The 24,842-nt window shown below is 38.7% G+C and overlaps 2 protein-coding genes across 2 annotated transcripts; one reads left to right on the top strand and one right to left on the bottom strand.

Moving 5' to 3' along the window:
* The first annotated feature begins 2,560 nt into the window (after positions 1-2,560).
* Positions 2,561-2,983, top strand: LOC131958000 (perlucin-like protein). The gene has a single exon (XM_059322880.1). It carries the CDS (start codon positions 2,561-2,563, stop codon positions 2,981-2,983), a length of 423 nt encoding a protein of 140 aa, XP_059178863.1.
* A 9,986-nt stretch (positions 2,984-12,969) lies between these two features.
* LOC131957989 (uncharacterized) lies at positions 12,970-13,840 on the bottom strand. The gene has a single exon (XM_059322869.1). It carries the CDS (start codon positions 13,837-13,839, stop codon positions 12,970-12,972), a length of 870 nt encoding a protein of 289 aa, XP_059178852.1. The 5' UTR covers position 13,840.
* Between the last annotated feature and the right edge of the window lie 11,002 nt (positions 13,841-24,842).

Genomic DNA, 24,842 nt, shown 5'->3' with positions numbered 1-24,842 from the left:
AGTTTAAAGCAAGTTGTTTTAGCTAGCGAGTTAGCGCTTTCAAAGGTCTCTTGCAATTACCAAGGCAGCCTTCTAAAGTTTAGTCAATATTTGAAAGAGATAGCAACTCTCATACTCTCATATAAAATAATATATGACATTACTTCAGATCTATCTCCGCGAAAGTCAACACAAAATGTACAACGCATGTGTTTTATAGCTTTGTATTACTCTTCAAAATTGACTCCTCATCCAAGGAGATTACAGAAGGCTACCATTAATCATGTAGATAAGAAACGTCAAGTATGTTATTTATATGTGTTGACAAAACGGGTGTAGACCTAAATCGTCCGCCAGTTGTTTTATTTTCATTATCTGAAGCAACTTAAACAAGAGAAGAAAGTTTTGAGACAACACAACATAATATGTAAAATGTTTCTCACTATCTTTGTTGTATTAGTAATAGCTCTATCCACGGGTAAGTTCAATGTAATTTCAATTTTTTTTGCAGCATTAGTAAAGTTTATTTCATAGGTATAAAACTTTTTAGCCTAACGGTTTAAGTTGTGCAACAATAATAATATCTCTAGAATAATCTGTCCTATGCCTTTTCCTCAACCTGACTCCAGGTGTAACCCAACTATGTTGTTTCGGCTTTAAGGTCCCATCGCCAGGTGTTTCTTGGTTGATTTCTTTTGCGCTTTCTTTGAGAGTACCACCTCAACGCCTGCCTGGTTATGTTGGTTGGCGGTCTATGTAGCGTGTGTCCTATCCAACCGCCCATACCCTTTTCTTAATTTTATCATCCACAATACGTTCTTCTTTCGATTACGATTTGCCGTGCGTTGCTCATTGTGCCTGGCGGGTATATGCTAAGTATTTCTCTGCGGCAGCTGTTTGTAAAGGTCTGGTCTTTTTTCATTGGTAGTCTTTGTTGCTCGTAGGTCTCTGCACACATTTGCGGTCAAGGAAAGCTCCTCACTGGAAGCATAGATGTTCTTAAGTTGTGTGAAGGCTGCTCTGACTTTACCTATCCTTGCTTTAACATCCGCATCTGTTCCTCTCTGATGGTCCACGTCACTACCTAAGTGGGTAATGGACTGCATTTCGTCCAAGGGGACTGTATTTAATGTAACCTGTTCAGTGCTGGTAGTGTGTAGTGTTGATCTTTGATATTTTCGTTCGACCTGCACTGGCTAGTCTCCTACCACACTTGTTGTCTCCTGCATCTGCTGTTGGTTGTTGGAGAGGAGCGCGCGGTCGTCTGTAATGTCAGTACCCTCTTAAAGAGTGGGTGTGCCATCTCTACTGATGCTTCCAAGAATGCTTTTAAGGTATCTGTTAGGAACTCGTTAGGTCCAGGTGCCATCCCACCCGTCATGTGGAAGATGGCCTTTCTAATATCCTATCTAGTTTGCTTCTCGCTGTTGATCGGGATATCTACTTCAGCTGGGTTGATGGGTTCAGAGGTACTGGTCTATATAGGAGTTCCTCAAAGTATTCCGCCTATCTGTTTATATCTGTTCGACCAACCTTTTGGTAGTGTTTCACTGTTTGTGTTTGTCATTGATAGGTGTTTCCAGTTTGCTGAATTCTCCAGAGAGGTTTCTGCAGAGTAGAGTTGCTTTAGATTTCCATTGCATCCTACCTGCTCCACTTCAGCTATCAGACGCATATTATCTTCTTATCTTTTTCGAGCTTCTTTTTCACTTCCCTGTGGTTTTTTCTGTATTATTTTTGAAAACATGCCAATGCTGTTTTTGTTCTGTTGCATTTTCTGTTCATTATCTTCAATTTTTGCTTAGTTTCAATAATTTATTTGTTTAAATTGTGTTCGTGTAGCTTACGGTTTGAACCTGGATGTTACCCCTGACAAGGTGGAGGTTGGCATCACCAGAAATCTGAAGCTAAACTGTTCCACTTCACTGAACACGGACCCAACCATGTCAAATCTAATTTCATTAATTATTTCGCGAGCCCAGGTACTCGACAACCCGTTCATCGAGGTTGCTGCTATCAACCTTTTTAGCCCTGCTGGTCACGTGATCTATGACCCCAAGGAGAATGTGACGGCAACTGGAAAAATTGACAACAACGGTCTTTCATACATGACACTTGTGTGGGACTTTCCTGACCAAAACAAAGCCGGAGTTTACAGATGTGAGGCCAACGGTGTGGACCGCGGTGGACATCCGGTTTCTGTCACCACAGGTCAAACAGTGACCATCATCAGTCCCAGTGTTGACGTCTAGGTCAAGCAGGTCCAGGTTTTGACCAGCTACATCGAACAGGTTCACTCGATGGTTGAGGTTTTACACAATTATAATTTCAATAATTGAATTAATCAAATCAATGCTAATGTACACACTTTACTTAATCAGAATCTAAGCAATCGTATTCAACAAATTGATTCAAATTTACAGCCTTTATTAAATCAGAACCTAAACAATCGTATTCACCAAGTTGAATCAAATCTTCAGACTTTACTAAACCAAAATCTAAACAGCCGAATGGATCAAGTGTATACAAAGGTACAGGACCTACAGAGTGACAGAACTGTATGGAACTCGAGGCGGAAGCGATGAAGAACTCACTCTTCCATGTGTCCTCTGTATACTCTGGTCATCGATACTTTTTATCCAGCAAACTCAACACTATAGAGGTCAAATTTGCAGCCTCTACCTGCGCCCTATACGGTGGTTACCTAGTTGAAATCAACTCCTACAACGAAATGAAGTTTCTCAAAAATTTCTTGTCAGCCTACCCAGATTATACACTCGTGCTCACTGGAGGCAACGACGAAGGCATTGAAGGACACTGGTTTAACAGGTACAGTGGAACCTCAATGGCCTACCTGAACTGGGCAGGTGGAGAGCCGAATGAAGGTCGTGGCGCCAACTGTCTTTACTTGTGGAGAGAGAGGAGCATGCAAATGTGCGACAATGCGTGTTATCTTACTAGTACTTCGTTCAATTTGGGATATTTGTGTAAAATACCTGCGTAGGTATAGTGGTGGGCATAATGAGAAGTGGTTTGTGGTTGAGTTTGTAACCACTTAGTTTTAAGAATATTATAATTGTAAGTATCGACATGCGTTTGGCATGTTTACATTGGTGTATATATCAATATTTGAGAAGCAATTAATATAAACATATTTATGGGTTTTTACTTGGAAGAAATACAATTTTCACTCTACATACTTAAATAATACAAAACTGTATTATCATTTGATGTTAGTATTGGTATAGTTTTGAGTTTTTATAATTTTCTTAAGCTTGGTTAAAGTATTTCTTTTAGCGTACCTACTAAAACATGTCTTCAACTATAAAATATTTTTATATAAAGGGTTTCTAGTGTCAACGCATGCAATTCATCACAAATTCACCTGTAGAAATTAATTACAATATTTGGGATGAAAAACTTTTAGAGATCATTAATATGCAGTCATGCAGCCACCATAGAAAATTTAACTTGGACGTGGAGCAAATACATCCTTATAATGTTTGACCTAATGAATTTTTGTTCCATTCTGAAACTACAAATAAGAATTTGTTATATCATGTGTACTTTTCTTTATTTACCCGTTATTAATAAAGCAAACTTTTAAATAAAATCAATCACTGTTAAGCTAGTTTTAAATCATTTCTTACATATTTCGTCAGACTTTCTTCTATCCCCGCGGCAACGCGCGGGACTGGCACGCTAGTATATATGTAAAAAACAATGCATATGTCTGTCTGTCTGTCTGTCTATCTTTTATGCATCACTACACCTTTCATCACATCGCCATGAAACTTTGTGAAGTTGTTAAGAATACTCTTTTGGAGATTCCTGCCAAAACAAAGTTTCAAATTCGCAGAGGTGGCGTCCCGGTTTTTTTTAAATCTATATACGGCATATAAAAATAATTGCTGTGTCACACCGTTCATCATATCGCCATCAAACATAAGGGTGTTTTAAGAACACTCTATGAAAGGGTTCTGCAAAAAAATATTATTTTTTTTGGAATTTCGCAAGGGCGGCGCTACGGGAGGGTGCATTTTTTCTGTGTATACGGTATATAAAAATAAATGTCGGATGCAGTTCGACACCGTTCATCCGTGTGCCGTAAAGCAAGACGGCTTCTGTGAACAAAAGAACTACAATTTGATATGGGCGGCGCCCGGGAGAGTGCGATTTTCGTCAGTACGCGATTTGGCGCCCAGAGTTTCAGAGCGGCTATGTTAGTACTTTGCATCTGTTTATCGTAGGTCCTCCATAGCAGGTAAGGGGTACTACAATATTCATTGTTAAAACTTCAACAGGCGCAATAGTTGATGCCCCGTAGATTGCAATTCTCGAAGCACCCCGTGCTCCCCTGCGAGCACTATGGCGCCTACGTTCGTTCAAAATAAAGGCTGTACACTAAACATACGATGGGCAACACTATTCGTTGACTATATTGAGGCAGGCGCGTCTCCCGGCGCCCCTGCAGGGCTCGATTTGGCGCGCCTTGGGCTTTCCAGTGAGCGCAATGGCACCTATGTTCGTTCTAAACAGTGCTTTAGACAATGAATAAGACGAGGAGTTACTTACAGTCGCTCACTAAATTGAATCAGGCGTGTCCGCCGGTGCCCTGGTAGGGTGCCATTCGGTTGCGAACAAAAAATTTAGTTCCGGCCCCCAAATGCTCATATCGGCCGCTGACGGCCCTGTAATATTTTTTTAATAATCAGATAAATTAACCAAGGTTACATTATTAACTGGTTTGTTTCCTTTACTCCATTAAAAAGTCGAAACAATTCCAAAGCTACATTTCTCCAATAATCAAAATATTTCCGTAAAAAATAAAGTTCCGGAGGGCAACGCAAATCTAAAAATAAAAATCACACTTCTAAAAATAACTTTGTAACGCAAGGAAATCCTTATGTTCAGTTTCGTCACTTTGCGAATGATGTAATAAGCAACTATTTTTAGACGATCCAATCGGGAAATTCAAATCGAAATTCTAACATTAGACAATTAGTAACGCTAATAAATTGCATCGGTCACACTGATGTTTATAACATGTTAATTTTTTTTTCTACGTGTTTAAGAAAATATCCTGTTGATTTTTGTCACTTCAATCTGCATCATTGTTTTAAGATGCTATTTGGCGCTCTGGGTTATCACCAGGGCGTCTATGTTAATTTTAAACTGCCAGAGACCTTACGCAGCCACACTGCAATAGTGTAACCGGGGGCTCTCAAGAGCGCCCCTCTACGTTCCTGACACCATGGCGATCACCAAAGTGTGTTCTACCTTACCATTACAGTTAGTGATTAACGTACACGCAAGGCTTTCATGCGGTAGGTAAACCTGTAATCCGATAAATATGACCCAAGCGCAATCGTTGTTTACATTTAAATTTAAATTCAGTTTTAGAAAAAAAAGGACACACGTCTAAGAATACGCATTGATGAAACCCTTCTTACAAATTTAGATAGACTTTCTTCTACCCCCGCGGCAACGCGCGGAGACGGGCACGCTAGTATTTCATAAACGAGGGCATCTAGGCATAGTGTTGACCACAGTATCCTCTGTAAGCCGAGGTTACTCACACAGATGAACGTTACTTTATCTTTTTGGTGTGTCTTAGGCACTTACGTGAAAATGTGATGATGATTTGGCTAGTAGTATAAATTATATTTTATATAGATTTGTAGAGAGCCTATTATATTGTTCAGCTCTTTCTTTTTTTATTCCATATCTACAGCGACTTTGCTTTATGTCACGACACAATAGTAAACTAATTAAATATATACTAAAATTTGTTTGATGTAGTTATTGGTCAAAATATAAAATAAACCATAGGCAACAATTTTAACATGCTATACAGAGCAATAACATGTAACACATATAGTTACCAGCCAAGGGGGGATAAGAATAGTTATAATTTATTGGGTTGCGGCCCCTGTAGTTGTTTTGCATGCTCTTCTGTGAACGATTTTACCTGTATCCCATTATTATGGGTAGTTCGTGTCTAGCCGTGTCAGTCAGACCCAAGGCTGCTGTGGACACAGAGGGTGACGGTACCAAGAGGTAGACATAACAATGTAGACCTAAGAAGGTAATGTGGTTATATAAATTATGTTTATTGTTAGAATACTTATTTGTGTATTCCTGCTAGTGCTGCAGGTTGCACACTAGTTAGGGTGAGTATTTATTTAGGTATTTATTGTTGTACCGCTTATTGGTACTTGTTGGCAGTACTGTGTACTGGCCGCAACATATTTTATTGCACCCGTGTATGTTTGTAGCCTACACGTGGAATTATCATTGATGTAACCGTTTGTTTACATTTGTTTTAGGGCTACAGTTTTTTTTCTCGCTGCTTTTTGTTTTTGCTTCATTATTCATCTATAAGTCGTCGTCTACTGTTGTTCTGCATCGCCGTCATGGCTCGATGCAGTGAATAAATCCAGTACTTGACAACATTTGTCAGTGTCAGTGTGTCCTAAATCTCAGGGTCATCCCTTTTAACCACAACACCTCAGTGGGTAAAAGCATCCCCACTGAGTGAGTGTTACAAACAAAAATATTTTTTTTGCCAAAACAAGGATAACACGTATTGGACTAAGAGGTTAATTATTGACTTTATTAAAACGTAAAACATAGACATAAACATAAACATCCATATTCATGTAATAAAGCAATGATTTACTATACTAATGAATTTATTGTATTTGGTATTGTAATGCCCATATCGTTAGTAGATAGAATCCTTTTTCTTATCACTCTTTCAAACAGGAGAAAGAGATTTAATTATGCGATCTATATAAGAAAATGTTAAAATTAAAAATATTACAAATTACACTTATTATGTTACATGCACAAATTTTGTCTTTAATTAAGGAATCTCACATAAAAATCCAAAGATCAAATTACTTTCAACAAAACTACAATGTCCTTCGTACATATACCAGTTTGAGTAACTCGAAAACCACATACAGGAAGTATTTACGTTATTGATAGGTTCACCTTGACCCCATTGAATATCATGTGGCACTGTACCGCTATGTAAGTTAACCCACTGACCAACATGACCCTCTTCCGTCGCTCCGGTCATAACGTAATTCATCTCTTCATGTTTCGCTACAAAACTCCGTAGAAAATTAAACTCCGCAATAGAATCGATCTCAACCAAATATCCACCAAACAACTCACAAACAGCTTCAAAATCTTTAAATGACACCGTAGCTCTAGGATAAGACAGATAGTAATGATGCTGGTTGTACATTGTCGAATCATTGAATAGTAATCTTTGAATAGACTCGATACGGCCGTTCCAGATTTGTTGATTGACCTTCAGTTCTAGCACTAAGCTTTTTATTTCATCAATCGTTCTATTCAATCTTACGTCTACAGCATTCATAAGTTCCATTTTAGAGTTTATGTTTCTTATTTCGCCTACCAAAACAGCAGCATCTGGGTAATAATAGGGTATTAATAAAGTGCTATTTATAGAAACCGAATGTCCAGCGTCGTCAACCCCATGAGCCTCACACATGTATAGACCAGCATTTGACGAGTCCGGGTATTCCCAAACCAGGCTCAAGTATGAAACACCGTTATTGTCAATTATGCCAATTGCTGTCTGGTTATCTCTAAGATGTTCTGTGACATGCCCACTGGGTTGAAAACCGTTGAGAGAGTTCAGTTCCTTGAAGGTCGTGTCGTCCACTCCCGTTGACCTTGAGATGATCATAGAAATGACGCCTGATAATCTTCTTTCTATTGTGGTCGAGCAGTTGACCGTAAGGGTTCTTGTTAGACCAGACTCAATGCTAGTTGGGGTGGCCTGGAGCTGGATGCCTGAGACTGAAATATGTCATTTCCGGGCATGAATATTTTAAACATAAATACATACTAGCCGTCCCGGCCAGGCTCTGCTCTGGCTTCTGTGAAAAACCTTTCTGTTAAAGACCATTACCTGTGTGTTTAGTAATCATCATAAACCCGGCATTGCCCACCCAAACCATAACCAACCGAAACAACAAAACGCAAACATAACGCTAACACAATTACAAATACAAACGAAAAAAAATCCTAACAACAAACCCAACCACAATCACAAACACCAATACAAACACAAAGAAAAAACTAACAAAAAAGCAAACGAAAACAAAAACCAAACAACAAACCCAACCACAACCACAAACACCATACGAACATAAAGAAACAAAAACGAAAAAGCAAACGAAAACAAACCAAATCCAAACGCAAAACCAACCACAAACACAAACCCAAAGAAAAAAACACAAACGAAAAAGCAAACGAAAACAAACCAAAGCCAAACGCAAAACCAACCACAAACACAAATACAAACACAAACCCAAAGAAAAAAACACAAACGAAAATGAAAAAAGAAAGAACAAAAACGAACCAAATCAAAACGCAACCACTAACGCAAACCCAACCTACACACAAAGAAAACACTAACGCGAACATAAACGCAAAGTGCTAACATTCTAGCCCGGGACAGAATCGCCTGTTTCAGCTTAATAATCGACTATAGTACCCCAACTTATTCATAGTCTTTTGCACTCACTTAAACGAACGTAGGTGCCAAACCAAACCAAATGAACAATTATAATACTCGAAGCTTATTTGTAAAATACCTACAACATTTGCACTTGATCAATCCCCGCTAATTATGTAATTATTTTTTTTCCCAACACCAAAACAAAGTAATAAAAAGTAAATTCTTTTCCACTAATGCAATGGTTTTATAAAGGGAAGTAATTGTGTTTTCCTAATTTATCAAAGGGAAGTAAGTGCTAAAGGACTAAATATAAATAATTTTCAGACATAATTAGAATTTTTGTTATTTTTGTAAAATTGTGTTTAATGAGCATGCCGACAATTATTACTATCAGTTTGAAAAATGAAAATTATTTCCCAACACTTTCAATAGTAATTTTTTAACTCATAAATTTAGACTATGAGCACGATAATAGTCTAACACTTAAACCCATCGAAGTCTGTCAACGACAAACAAACTTTTTACACACTACAAGTTACATACAGAATTGAGCTTTATATTATTATATATACACACTTTAATACGAAATATAAATAATATAATATGTGTGTAATCATCTGTAGCCTATAAGAATAGATTTTGTATATACTTATACGTGTAGACGTAAATATATAGAATTTGAAAATATACAAAGATATGTATATATATATACATATATATATATATATATATATATATATATATATATATATATATATATATATATATATATATATATATATATATATTAATTTATATATATATATATATATATATATATATATATATATATATATATATATATATATATATATATATATATATAAAGATAGATAGATAGATAGATATGTATAAACTTACCTAAGGAAAAGGCACATGCTAGCGCCATTTGAATGAAAAAGAACATTTTATTTAGTAACTCCCTTTGTCACTTACAATATATCTTTTATACAAATTTAGTCAAGCCTTGGTTGCAAGAAGAAACGTTTTCTGGTGTTTTAGTTGTTTTATAAACACAAAACTTTTACTAACCCTATTTATACTGTAATATAGACACTACTTCCTGGTTGCTAGCGATAAACGATGATCCACTTTAATTAGAAGTAAACAAAGAATTAAATGATATGGCTGTTATTGATTAGATAAGATAGGCGTATAATTAATAATCACGCGGAAATTTAGTGTGATTGGTAGAATACTACTCGAGGCTATACTATGTAGGACACTCATGTTGCTTTGCCAATGATAACATATCTTTGTTATTTAGTAGAGAAATCACGAATTTTATATCAACAATAAATATTAATATACATACATACCTACTGTTCCACAACAAGTCACTTTTTGTTCATGCCTCGTTCGGTTCTGTAATATAAACTCGGTTACTATTGTATCAATTACATTCAGATTGTCATAACAAATACTAAAACATTAAATAACGAGAAAAATGGCCCGTTGAGGAAGGATACACCGGGCGCTAGGTTGATAGTGCTGTCTTTTTTCTCTAAACTAAAACCAACCCACCCCCCCCCCCCACCCCCCAAAAAAACATGTCTACCGTCCCATTCAACGAAATATAATTATATACTTTTTCCAGTGTCCGCCCCCTCCCCGAAAATTCTACCCCCGCCCCCGAAAATTTCAAGTACCCCCACCCCTCTCCGGGGAGGAAAAAGTCTGAAAGAAACACTGGTGTCGCGCTTAGCCACTACCCGAAGAATTGCATTAAAGAAATTGCAAGAAAAGATTAGACACATTAATTAGGCGGTAATTTTATTATAGAGTATCGATGAAGAAATTTCTTTAGAGTTGGGGAGGGGGGGGGGGGGGGCTCAGACGTTCTTACGCGGGGGTGGGGCTTCGCCCCTACCCGAAGAATTGTATGCAAGAAACTCTTCACGCAAACCATTTAGATTAGACACAATTTCCTTTTTATTCAATGTTTACTCGAGAATCAATAACGTCATATTACTGTGTGCACTCTCCGGCTTGAGATTATTTTCTACTCAATGCTAAATGTGACCGCGTCATACTTCGTTTTTCGAAATACTATGCATGTTTTTAATTTTCTTGTGTTTTCTCTAGAGCGTTCTTGTCAGATAGATACATACATACACAGACAGCGAAACTATTATTATAGACGAGAAAAATGGCCCGTTGAGGAAGGATACACCGGGCGCTAGGTGGATAGTGCTGTCTCTTTTCTCTAAACTAAAACCAACCCACCTCCACCCCCCAACACCCCCCCACCCCCACCACCCCCCACCCCCCCCAACCCCCAAAAAAAACATGTCTACCGTCCCATTCAACGAAATATAATTATATAATTTTTCCAGTGTCCGCCCTTTCCCCGAAAATTCTATCCCCGCCCCCGAAAATTTCAAGTACCCACACCCCTCTCCGGGGAGGAAAAAGTCTAAACTAAAACCACCTCACCCCTCCCCACACACCACCCACCCCCACCCCCCCCCCCCACACACCACCCCCACCCCCCACACACACCACCCCCACCCCCCCCACCCCCACCCCACCCCCCACACACACAGCACCCCCCACACCTCACCCCCACACCCCCACACCCCACCCCCAATCCCCCCCCACACACACCACCCCCCACACACACACACCACCCCCCCACCCCTTCCCCCAAAAAAAACATGTCTACCGTCCCATTCAACGAAATATAATTATATACTTTTTCCAGTGTCCGCCCCCTCCCCAAAAATCCTACCCCCGCCACCGAAAATTTCAAGTACCCCCCACCCCTTTCGGGGAGGAAACAGTCTAAATTAAAACCACCCCACCCCCCACACACCCTCCCCCCCCCCCCCACACCCCCCCCCCCCCTAAAAAAAACATGTCTACCGTCCCATTCAACGAAATATAATTATATTTTTTTTCCAGTGTCAGCCCCCTCCGCGAAAATTCTACCCCCGCCCCCGAAAATTTCAAGTACCCCCACCCCACTCCGGGGAGGAAAAAGTCTGAAAGAAACACTGGTGTCGCGCTTAGCCACTACCCGAAGAATTGCATTAAAGACATTGCAAGAAAACCACTTTTTAGATTAGACACATTAATTTGGCGGTAATTTTATTATAGAGTATCGATGAAGAAATTTCTTTTGAGTTGGGGAGGGGGGGGGCTCAGACGTTCTTACGCGGGGGGTGGGGCTTCGCCCCTACCCGAAGAATTGTATGCAAGAAACTCTTCACGCAAACCATTTAGATTAGACCAAATTGCCTTTGTATTCAATGTTTACTCGAGAATCAATGACGTCATATTACTGTGTGCACTCTCCGGTTTGAGATTATTTTCTACTCTGTGCTAAATGTGACCGCGTCATACTTCGTTTTCGTTTCACTGTGAGAGTTTTTAATTTCCTTGTGTTTTCTCTAGAGCGTTCTTGTCAGACAGATAGATAGATAGATAGATACACAGATACACAGACAACGAAACTATTATTATAGATGATATTCAGTGGAATCAGCTAATAGACCTGGATTGGTCGCTTCACACTTAGCGTATCTTTTCGTTTTTGTTAGCTTTACCAGAGAGTGTTCAGTGCCAAAAATAGACATAATTAGAGAACAGTGCCTTAGAAATGACATAGCCAGACGGAATCTGAATCCACCACTGCATAGCACACTGAATCGCCTCACCTACCATATATTAAGCCAAAAGTATGAAACATAACGACCGGTTAATTTTACAAAAATAGAGCATTTCAGAAGGTCAAGTGTCGTTGTTTATTCACGGAATGCATAAACAGACATGAATTTTGACTCTCTAAGCGCCTGTTAACAATAATTTTAAAAACAAAACATGGACTATTTTTTGCACCACAAATGATACACAATGGGATGGCGTTGCCTAGGGGTAAATAGCGAGACTGCTAACCCGTTAGTCTCGAGTTCTAATCCCGGTTCAAGTCAGTTTCTTTGAGTCCACCCAGCTCTAATAGGTACCTAACTCACGCTAGGGAAAGCAAAGGCAGCTGGGCATAATGCTAACCATATTATTCTTTCAGATGCCGAAGGCTTTCAAACAGATGAACGCTATTTCATCTGCTCTATGTGTCTTGGGCACGAAACGGAAAAAGTGATGATGAAACGATACAATTCCAACGTACTCTTGCACAAATGGTGTTAACGTTTTCATAAATTACAGAATAACGTGTATATTTGAAATAAGTTGAAATATAAATTTTATTGAACATAAAGATATAGCTTAAATCTAGAAGTATACATTACTTAAGTTTTAGCCAAATATTACATTTGAATTAACAATATTTAAAATGCAAAACACCAAGTACTACATAAAAATACACGAGTCTTTTTTAAACAGGTGTATGTGTATTTATGTAAAGCCTGCGTAAGTATCAACAATCGGCCTGTTCTCGAAGACAAGCCGTTGTTGCACATGACACAATACCTAGTGGGGTGAAGTATTTAATGAGGTATCTCACAAATGAACCCATTTTCAAATGTTTGTGTCACAGCATGACATGGATCGTCCGTTAGGTACCAATTTCTTAGTCGATGAAAGCTCATGCAGTTGTTAAGACGCCCTTCATTGGGTTGATCTTGCGCCCATTGGATATCATTGAAAACTGTACCACTGTGTAAGTATACCCAGTGGTTCTCTTCAGCTTCATCCGTTGCTCCTGTCTTTACAGATAAAAATTCGGAAAAACTCGAGATAAAATTGTGTAAATATGTAAACTCGGCTATTGAATCAATTTCAACCAAATAGCCTCCAAACACCTCACAAACGGCTTGAAAATCTTCAATATTTATTATACTCCGAGGATATGATAAAAGGTATTGATGATTGTTAAATACTGTCCAATTTTTAAATATAAATTTCTTAGCAAACTCCATTCGAGTGTCCCATGTTTGATGATAAACGTTAACAGCACGAAAAGCCTGATTAAGGTCTTCTAATTTGGTGGTCATTGTTTGGTTGAAAAGTTCTATAACGCTATTCATTTTCTTGAGCTCACTAACCAAAACACTAACGTCTGGGTAAGAAGACGATACAAAAACCGTGCTATTTATAGAAACCGGATGTCCTGCGTCATCCACCCCATTAGCCTCACACCTGTAGAGGCCGGCATTTGTTGAATCCGGGTATTCCCAAACCAGGCTCAAGTATGAAACACCGTTATTGTCAATTATGCCATTTGCTGTCTGGTTATCTCTAAGATGTTCAGTGACATGCCCGCTGGGTTGAAAACCGTTGAGAGAGTTGAGTTCCTTGAAGGTCGTGTCGTCCACTCCTGTTGACCTTGAGATGATCAAAGAAATCACGCTGGACATTCTTCCGTCTATTACCGTCGAGCAATTGACCGTTAGAGTTCTTGTTAGACCAGACTCAATAGAAGGTGGGGTGGCTTGAAGCTGGATGCTTGTGGCTGGAAAATACAATGTGTTGCGTGAAGTATGTATACTGTGACATCTTTATATAACTATATTTAAATAAAACTATGTCTTATCGGATGAATGGGGAATTAATTAATAAAAGACAAACCCACAGACACATAAACATTATATCATTAATATATAAATAAATCTGAAATAAAACTCACCTGTGGAAAAAAGAAGCCCTAAAAACGTTACAATGAACAGCAACATTGTATCCAGTTAGTCCCCTGTCTACCACTTAAAACACTTTATATTTTAAGCAAGTTTATTTAAGCTTCGGTTACAATATGCACCTGTTTCTAGGATTTCAGTTCCTATGTATATAGACAACTTTAACTAGTTCTATTTATACTTTGATATAGACACTACTTCCTGGTTGATGAAGATACCTACTGATACGCTTAGATTGGAAATTAATAACAAATGATTTGGTATGTTGATTGTTATTACTTAGATAAGATATGCGGTAGTAAACAAATGTGTTACGACTATAACAAATAGGCTCTCTGGGCTTTGTATAATGTGACCCGATGCTGAAGTATTTTGACCATTCATGTTGTGTTGCCGATGATAAAACATCCTTGTTATTCATTACTAAGGGCATGAATTTTAGGATAACAATAAAAAAGGGTCCCAAAGTTCATGAAAACAATGAGTAAACTATCAAGTGGTATGATAAGATGATAAGAAAAGACAATAAAAGATTAAAATTAGATGTCTATACGTGATAAAACTCAAATTTATTATAACTGGTATAAACAAGTAGAGTTGAAAACATATCAGCAAGGTCAAGAGTAAGATAATGATTACTATCATCAATGAGAAAACCACTTTTAAAACACCGCAATACTATATGCTTACCTGGATTACTCGATTTTGTGAGCTTATGTTATAAACGATAAATATATTATTTTGTCTGAATTTTTGAACAGCGTCATTTCTACGTTGTGAATAAGGGCACTTATGATGTCGAGCGAATAACACATCAATAAGATAAAGTAAAATAAGACTATACATTTTTTTACATTAAATATAATCAAGCCGATAGTTCTTTCATATCTTTCCATTTCTGGATACGAGCATGTGATATTTTAATCACTGGCGGTTGATTGTGTTATTTTATGCCAAAAGTCGTATCACCAAACCAAATATGCTATTAGACTACATTACCATCAGAATTAAGCAAACAATTTTTACACAATAATTACAATTATACCTTTAAAACAATTAAAATAAACTTCAGCATATTTGCAATTGCGTCACTCTCTCAATGGGAACGAACAAGTAATCCTCATGGCAGTTTTTTTCTAAATATGCATATTAAGGTTGAAAGTAAAAATATAAATTGCTTTTATTCTGGAAAGATATTGTATGTTTCAGTTTAACAAGGTGTACATTCCTTTATTCAAGTTTATTAGCAACACTGTTTTATAAATCTTTGAGTTAAAGTAGTTAGAAATATTTCTCTCATCCTGGATTTCAATATAAGTTTTAATAAGTAATAAGTATAACTCAATCATCTGTATTTTGTTATGTATACTATCTTAAAAACTATGTTTCTGTATACTTTTAAGTTAGCAATTATTTTAAGGATATGATCACCCATGGATTTTTTAATCCAAGAAAAAATATAGTGGAATGACAAGGGAAGTAACTTCAAAAACACAACCCAATTATTTTATTATTCCATATTAATTATGAAAATTCAAAAGTACATCCATCGAGTGTCTGGGAATCTACTAAAACATAGATTGAAAAACTGAATTTTCCCTTTCGTTCCTTGCTTTTAGATTAAGCAGAGTTCATGTGTTGACTTCTGACTGTGAAAAGAGATAGTGTGGTCAGTGATATGCCCAACAGCCTTTACTTCACTTAACGAGTCATATACAAAACAGAGCTGTGGGTAGATTCTGGGACGTGTTACACGCTCTAGCCTGGTATATAAAGTCGAGGATTTCGGGTTAGCCTCTAACCTAGTATATAAAGTCGAGGATTTCGGGTTAGCCTCTAACCTAGTATATAAAGTCGAGGATTTCGGGTTAGCCTCTAACCTAGTATATAAAGTCGAGGATTTCGGGTTAGCAACCGTGCGCTCTACCACACTACCATGCTGGCTCAAACTATAATGTGATGGTCATAACTTCTTGCTTTACTAGATCTGGATCTGTGGGCGTTATGAATAGCGTTCTAAGAAAACGGTAGTCCAAACAATTCGTTACTAAACCATTTGATTAATAAAAACAAGAGAAACAGGGTAAACAGGTCAACTCTACAGCAGTTACAAAATATGAGAAGCTATTCTCGTTAACCCGAAGTCTCGAGTTCGAATACGGGTTAAAATCAGTGTAATGTCCATGAGTCTACCCATAACTCACGTCAGGGAAAATAAAGCATAGTGCAGACCACACTATCCCTTCATAAGCTGATGTCACAGAAACAAGTGAACTCTACTTCACTTGCCCAATGAACTGTCAGGTATGAAAGGAACTTTATTTTTACTTTTGACTTAATTCCTCAAACTCTGAGAGTAGAATCACCCATGGTCACTTGCTAAGGATTCGATCCCACAGGGGGGAGAATGTGTTGTCTGCAACACTACCCTAGACCAGTCCAATTTCGCTCTGAACAACAGCAGGTTTTATCAGTAATAGCGGAAAATCCAGTACGAAATTAATTCTGCATACAATGATCAATTTGTGCATATCTTGTCTCATGTTAATAAATAATTGCATAATAACCAGCAGTACTAGGTAAACAATTGTGAACACATTTCAAAAATATTTTGAAAACTTAGTTTTGTTTTGAATCAAACGTAGTAGATTTGTTGTATATTTTTTGCTAGTTTAAAGTATCTCGATTGATGTGTAGGTTTGGGTCTCCCATAAATAACGTCACGCTTTTTTTGACGATTTTTACCTCTTCCCTCCCCTCCGTCACACATCGTCAAAAAAGCCAGACCCCCCCCCCATCCCTAAAATGACGTCACACTTCAGCCGACAACCCCCCTCCCCCCCCCCCCTCAAAATTGCAGTTGAATTTTTTTTAAAACATTGATACTTTTCCAAAAGCTTGTCAGAACTCTGTCAAGATAGACTATTTTAATCAATTCCTATTACAATCTATTAAAACAGTTTTCTAAAACGCAAAATAACGACTAAAACTCGTTTTCTAACATTGCTTTTTTATAATTCAAAAGTGTGACGTCACACCATCTGAACGCCCCTCCCCCTTATCACACACCGTCACAAAATTACGGATTCCCCTCTCCCCTACGAGTATGACGTCATTGATAACGACCACGCACGCAAGTAAGGGACATGTAATTGTCGTTTAAGAGTTTATCTGTTGCCAGTTACTTCCCGAATAATTAGATCTTAACAACATGGCACGTCATTACTTTAAATAGCCAAAGGACGCATATACTTTTTTTACTCAATGTATTGAAGGAATAGATTCGACGATGGATGCTTTTGTTGGGGCCGTTTTATCGGCTATTTTTAACATAATTTCTCTACGACTTATCATTAATGAAATGTGATCAAAGTATTCCTATTTTTTCTGAATAATTCCTCTCAGTATTTGGTGTTCTTATGTATTTGCACTTCTTTTACAGTGTAACATTTCGGCACTACATTCATGTCTAGCTGACATAACAAATCGTCCTGATTTCATGAATTTTATAATTAATTTGGGTACTGAAGGTGTCTATCTTTACAGTTGAAAACTGCATCTACATATGGGACAGCGTGGTCGGGAGCTAGACAGTTCGACTGCTAGCCGAAGGTATCGAGTTCAGATCTTAAAGAGGACTCGTGTCGTCAGGCCGTGACCCAGCTCTGACTCATGTTAGGGCCAGTAAAGATAGATGGGCATAATGCTGGCCACACCATACCTTCATATATAAAGTAAAGATTCCTCTTTATACCTAGCAATCTGTTTGGTAAATGAAGTAGAACTCAAAAGTATCTTGACCATGGTTCGGTCAGCACTATGCCCAGCCGCCTTTACTTCCCTAAATGAGTTAGACACCCATCAGAGCTGGGTGAACTCATGGACTTTCTACAGAATTGAAACCGAATTTGAACTCAAGACTTTCGAAATAGCAGTCTATCGCTCTACATCTAGGCCACGCCATCCAGTATATACCTTCATTTGTCGATGTCCAAAAATTTTGAACTTTTCTTCATTTGTCCTATGGATCTGTATAATTGAAATAAGAACTTTACTACATCTGCTTAAGTCCTTCTTACTTATACGCATTTTACGTAGGTCTGCTGTACACCTGCTAATTACTCCTTTTAAGAAGTTTCTGTTTTGAATACCTTGGTATATGCTGCAAGTGTTCTAGTTTATTTTGTTAATTATTTTACATTTACTAAGAATGCAGCTCATGAGGGCGTTAATGGTCTACCACAACTGAGCTTCATTAAAGTGTTCATTGGATCATCTCCATGCATACATACATTATAGTGTGCTAGCACGGCATCTGTAGTATATGATTATAAATATTGTTACGATCCCAAGAGATCTTTACCTGTGTTTGGCCCCATCGAGGGGACAGGTGACCAGCGCTTGAATAGCCGGCCGGGTAATGAAAATGAAATGCGGAGGCATGTTCATGTACTGGCCAGTGTAGGCCGTGAGATTCTGGGGGTCTTGTCGGCCACACCGCGGATTGGATTCCACGCTGTGGGCGGTGAAGAATTGGAACCTTCAGGACTCGGATAGTAACGTGGCCAACAGCCCATAAAATTAACTTGTGACGCCGTTGATGCTTGGCCTAGGCTAGTGACAGTCCGCGGTTTACGGCTGGTAAAACCTTCCAGATCGTACCGGGGCCGAGTGGACGGTCATGGTCGGATCTGACCTAGGGTCAGGCTCTAATTAAAATTGTTCCCACTGTGACGCACGGGGGACGAGTACTTTAGGAGGGTAGACAGCAGACAAGAGGGAGAGAGACACTCACACTGGGAGACTCGGATAGCTAGGTTTAGAGGAGACATACATGGGGTGTCTCTGTGAGCTAGGGGCGAGCTACGAAATGTTTGTACTGTAGGCTGTTAGACCTAAGCTAGGTTAGGGAAAAGTAGGGTAGTCGGACTAAGGATTTTAGTAGTTGTAGATAGTTGTGTATTTTCTTATTGTGTTACATGTGGTGGCGGGTTAACGTTATGTGTTGTATTTTTATTGTTGCAATAAATGGAAATCACTGAGATTGGTGTTTATTTAGTCTTATTTTCTTTTTCTTGTTTACGATTCCCTGAATAATTTGAAAGGATTAGAGAAGGGTTCATATCAATATAGATTTACCATTATTTTCATAATGATATAAAATCTACCAAGGAAAATATATAAGAGGAGTAAAAACCATTTTTGGACTAAATAAGTTATTAGGTTTGAAGTGTAAAGTTTAAATACTAACGAAGTCACATGTATTTTACATTCATATATGATAAAACTTGTATTGATCCAATTTATTACAATCTTTAATTTAACTCACTGTCTCTGTCTGTCGTCAGTCGTCAGTCTGTCGTCAGTCTAGATCGAAACGCCCGACCGAAATTTCGGTCACTTCTAACAGACAGATATGTTTCCGCGTTGGCACGTGGGTCAAGACATGAAGACAGTGCAATAAGATAAATCATTTGACTTAATTGGTTGCTGATTCCTTTTTTATGAATTAATTAAAATTTTGTCCAAATTAGTTTGCTGTCTCATCAAACTATTCCGCGCTAGTATACACGCGTCATCACGTTCAATGGTTTTTAGTCATGTAACTCGATTGTAAAAATAACATGTAATGCACTAAAAAAAAGTCATAAAAATCGGATTAATAACAATCTTTTATGTAATAATGCAAAGTAGAAGATAAATTATACACTATTATTTAAAGAACTATAAAGAAAAGCGTGGGTCTCTTCCTAAATATCAGTAGAGGTATACAATAGATATTAAAGTGACCCACGCTATTTTATATAGTAATTTAAATAGTAGTGTAGAATTTATTTTCTACTTTGTGGTGCATTGTTACATAAAAGCTTGGTATCAAAAAGTTTTATAAAAAAATTATCCTCCCCCTTCCAGTCTTTAAAAAAAGTATAATAAATACAATATTTTGATAAACCGCTTTTGATTCCTTATCAAAGCAGCGGTGGTCCGTGTTCATCATACCAGGTTCTTCCATGACCATTAACTGTTCCATCAATTATAGCATCATCCACCCCGTTAAAAGTCACCAGCTAGTTTAAAAACTTAAACTTATTTTTGTATATACGGATCAGTGTAAATTTTTTAATGAGGAAGGAGGTGGGGGGGAGCAAAAAAAAAGGTTTATTGAGTATCAATGTAAACATTTAATTACGTATAGTAGCATAATTGTTATGATGCATGTTTGACTGGGGAAATAGGTGCGCATGATTGATGGTGCGGCCGTATATTCAACAAGTGAATGTATGACGAGATAGGAAAGATAGTGACGTTTTAGGTTTTTCTAACCGTGAACCGTTAACATGGCGGCGGCAGGAAGAAACTAAAGTGATGTGTGTATAAACATTGACTCTCTATCAAGTATCAACGTCAATTACTTCATTTGTGGAAGACAACGAGAAGTACCAGTGTGTCTGGACTTATTTAACAAACCAAGGGGATCTGTGTTGTGTGCCGGGACGTATTGGACAAGTCAAAGTCAAGGGGATCTGTGTTGTGTGACGGGACGTATTGGACAAGTCAAAGTCAAGGGGATCTGTGTTGTGTGCCGGGACGTATTGGACAAGTCAAAGTCAAGGGGATCTGTGTTGTGTGCCGGGAAGTATTGGACAAGTCAAAGTCAAGGGGATCTGTGTTGTGTGCCGGGACGTATTGGACAAGTCAAAGTCAAGGGGATCTGTGTTGTGTGCCGGGACGTATTGGACAAGTCAAAGTCAAGGGGATCTGTGTTGTGTGCCGGGACGTATTGGACAAGTCAAAGTCAAGGGGATCTGTGTTGTGTGCCGGGACGTATTGGACAAGTCAAAGTCAAGGGGATCTGTGTTGTGTGCCGGGACGTATTGGACAAGTCAAAGTCAAGGGGATCTGTGTTGTGTGCCGGGACGTATTGGACAAGTCAAAGTCAAGGGGATCTGTGTTGTGTGCCGGGACGTATTGGACAAGTCAAAGTCAAGGGGATCTGTGTTGTGTGCCGGGACGTATTGGACAAGTCAAAGTCAAGGGGATCTGTGTTGTGTGCCGGGACGTATTGGACAAGTCAAAGTCAAGGGGATCTGTGTTGTGTGCCGGGACGTATTGGACAAGTCAAAGTCAAGGGGATCTGTGTTGTGTGCCGGGACGTATTGGACAAGTCAAAGTCAAGGGGATCTGTGTTGTGTGCCGGGACGTATTGGACAAGTCAAAGTCAAGGGGATCTGTGTTGTGTGCCGGGACGTATTGGACAAGTCAAAGTCAAGGGGATCTGTGTTGTGTGCCGGGACGTATTGGACAAGTCAAAGTCAAGGGGATCTGTGTTGTGTGACGGGACGTATTGGACAAGTCAAAGTCAAGGGGATCTGTGTTGTGTGCCGGGACGTATTGGACAAGTCAAAGTCAAGGGGATCTGTGTTGTGTGACGGGACGTATTGGACAAGTCAAAGTCAAGGGGATCTGTGTTGTGTGCCGGGACGTATTGGACAAGTCAAAGTCAAGGGGATCTGTGTTGTGTGCCGGGACGTATTGGACAAGTCAAAGTCAAGGGGATCTGTGTTGTGTGCCGGGACGTATTGGACAAGTCAAAGTCAAGGGGATCTGTGTTGTGTGACGGGACGTATTGGACAAGTCAAAGTCAAGGGGATCTGTGTTGTGTGCCGGGACGTATTGGACAAGTCAAAGTCAAGGGGATCTGTGTTGTGTGCCGGGACGTATTGGACAAGTCAAAGTCAAGGGGATCTGTGTTGTGTGCCGGGACGTATTGGACAAGTCAAAGTCAAGGGGATCTGTGTTGTGTGACGGGACGTATTGGACAAGTCAAAGTCAAGGGGATCTGTGTTGTGTGCCGGGACGTATTGGACAAGTCAAAGTCAAGGGGATCTGTGTTGTGTGCCGGGACGTATTGGACAAGTCAAAGTCAAGGGGATCTGTGTTGTGTGACGGGACGTATTGGACAAGTCAAAGTCAAGGGGATCTGTGTTGTGTGCCGGGACGTATTGGACAAGTCAAAGTCAAGGGGATCTGTGTTGTGTGCCGGGACGTATTGGACAAGTCAAAGTCAAGGGGATCTGTGTTGTGTGCCGGGACGTATTGGACAAGTCAAAGTCAAGGGGATCTGTGTTGTGTGCCGGGACGTATTGGACAAGTCAAAGTCAAGGGGATCTGTGTTGTGTGACGGCACGTATTGGACAAGTCAAAGTCAAGGGGATCTGTGTTGTGTGCCGGGACGTATTGGACAAGTCAAAGTCAAGGGGATCTGTGTTGTGTGCCGGGACGTATTGGACAAGTCAAAGTCAAGGGGATCTGTGTTGTGTGACGGGACGTATTGGACAAGTCAAAATCAAGGGGATCTGTGTTTCAAGTTTCAAGACGTGTTGTACAAGCAAGACGGCTGCAAGGGGATCTGTGTGACACTGTGTGTAGGACCTGGATCTGTGTGAATTCGTTTTCTAAGATAAGTGCCACCATTTTCTTACTATTTAGAGTAAATCTGTGGGGTGTTTTACCACATTGTTGGTTGAGCTATCATATATATTATTTATATATTAGTTGCATAAAAATAATTGTATACGTTAGGAATTGGATCTAGATCTAGATTCTGTGTGTAATCACAGTCTAATGTAATGAATTTAATGGTGATCTAGCTAGTAGATCTAGATCTACATAAGTTGAAGGGTCATATATTGTGTTGTTGTGGTAAGAAGATGATTGGTCACTTCTTAAACAGGTGAATCTAGGGCTTAGATCTAGATTGATTTGAATCTATTGGTGGATACTTTTTGTTGGATCTAGAATGGACACAGAAGAAATTAGGAAAATGTATAAGTTAGGACAGAGTCTGGAATATAAGGGTGAAGATTTAGAGAACTGGTTAACAAGGCAAATGAAACTAGTAGAGGAGACAGCTAATAGGGCCTATAAATGTGAAATAGCTAAATAGGAATTAGATATAGAGAAAGTTAGGATTGAGGCTAATGAGCAAGCTAGAATAGAGATAGAAAAAGTAAAGTTGGAATATGAAGCAAAATTGGAACAGGCTAAATTAGATAATGTGGGCAAGCAAGTAACTAAGGAGGTTAGAAATTATGAAAGTAACATTTTAGGGAAGATTCCAAAATTTGATGAGTGCAAGGACAACCTTGACTCATACATAAGGAGATTTGAAACGATAGCACGAACCACCAATGTTCATGAGTCACAGTGGGGGACACAGTTATTGGTTTTGATAGGAGGTAAGGGATTGGATGCTTGCCAGGGTTTAACAGAAGTCGAGATGAAAGACTATATAATTCTCAAAAAGACTTTGTTAGAATATTACCACCTAACAGAAGAAGCCTACAGAGTAAAATTTCTGGAATTATTACCAGAAAACACAGAGGATTTCAAGATTTTTTCAAATAATATTAGAACAAGTTTTGACAAATGGTATGATGCTTCGGGGTTAGATTTGACAGCGGAAAATTTGAAAGAATTTATTCTAGTCAACAAGGTTTTGACCTCAGTCCATAAAGATTTATTTGGTTATCTCCAAGAAAGGAAACCCAGAACCTTGGCTGCATGTACTGACCTATGTCAAAAATATCAGGCTGCCCATCCAAATAAAACCATTAGGAAAGAGACAGAATTTGGTCATATGTTTTTAGCTCAGGGAGTAGAAAGGAATTGTAGTAAAATGGTAGACAACAAGAATATTAGAAGGAATAATGCAAGTCCAAATGTAGTTTCCCAGGGATCATATAATTGTTATAATTGTCAAAAGGCAGGTCATTTATGGAGAAATTGTCCTGATAGGGTTAGAGTTAGGGATGAGGTAGGAACTAGACCACAAGTTAGATGTTTTGGTTGTAATAGGTCTGGACATATGAGGAAAGATTGTAGAGAATTCCAAGGGTCAGGGAGAAATAGTTATAATCAAGACCAGGATAGTGTATACATAGCAGTATTAAATAAAAATTGTCAGGGGATGAATACTTTCAAAGCTTCTGTGAATAGGATGAATACAGTGACAATCAGGGATACTGGTGCCTCCATTATTGCTGTAAGAGATAAATTTGTGAAATCCCATCAGTACACTAATAAAAAGGAAGCGGGTGAATGTGTTTGGAGGTAGAAGCTATAGTTGGCCTGTGGCTAGAGTTTTTGTCAGATCAAAAGAGATTACCGGATATGTAGATGCTGTGGTTTTTAGGAAAGGCCCGTATGACTTGATTATAGGAAATGTTCCTGGGGTGAGAGATGACAATAATAGTAGTAAGGTCCAGAACTTAGAAAACAAAATCAGCATCCTTGAAAAGGAAATAGGAAAACTTGTTAGTAAAGTACATGAGTTGACCAGTTTAATAAAGTATGATGGCTCTGACAAGGTAGATAGTACTAAGGTAAATATAGGAGATAGGAATCAGAATAGAAATAGAAACAGAAAGTGGTGTAAGAAAGATGATACAGAACAAAGTAAGGCCCTATGTTTTATGGCTAGTGATGGGGATGGGGTAGTGAATGACTTACAGTGTGCGCTAATGACTTCTGCTGATGGAACTGAGACTATAAAAATTAATGATCCAAATTGTGTTTGGGCTGACATATTTAGAGCGAATTTGCCTGATGCTAGTGATTGAATTTTTTTTTACTGAGGTAATTGTCAAGGAAAAGACTCTGTAAGATATGATATATATACATGTAGACATGTTGATATGTTGATGTGCTTGGTTGATAGTACTCTG

The sequence above is a fragment of the Physella acuta genome, unplaced genomic scaffold (assembly GCF_028476545.2).
Source record: "Physella acuta isolate Inbredline_101_S28 unplaced genomic scaffold, ASM2847654v3 ptg000083l, whole genome shotgun sequence".
Classification (NCBI taxonomy): Eukaryota; Metazoa; Mollusca; class Gastropoda; family Physidae; genus Physella; species Physella acuta.
The sequence above is the reverse complement of the archived record's forward strand: the minus strand, read 5'-3'. Positions and strand labels throughout refer to the sequence as shown.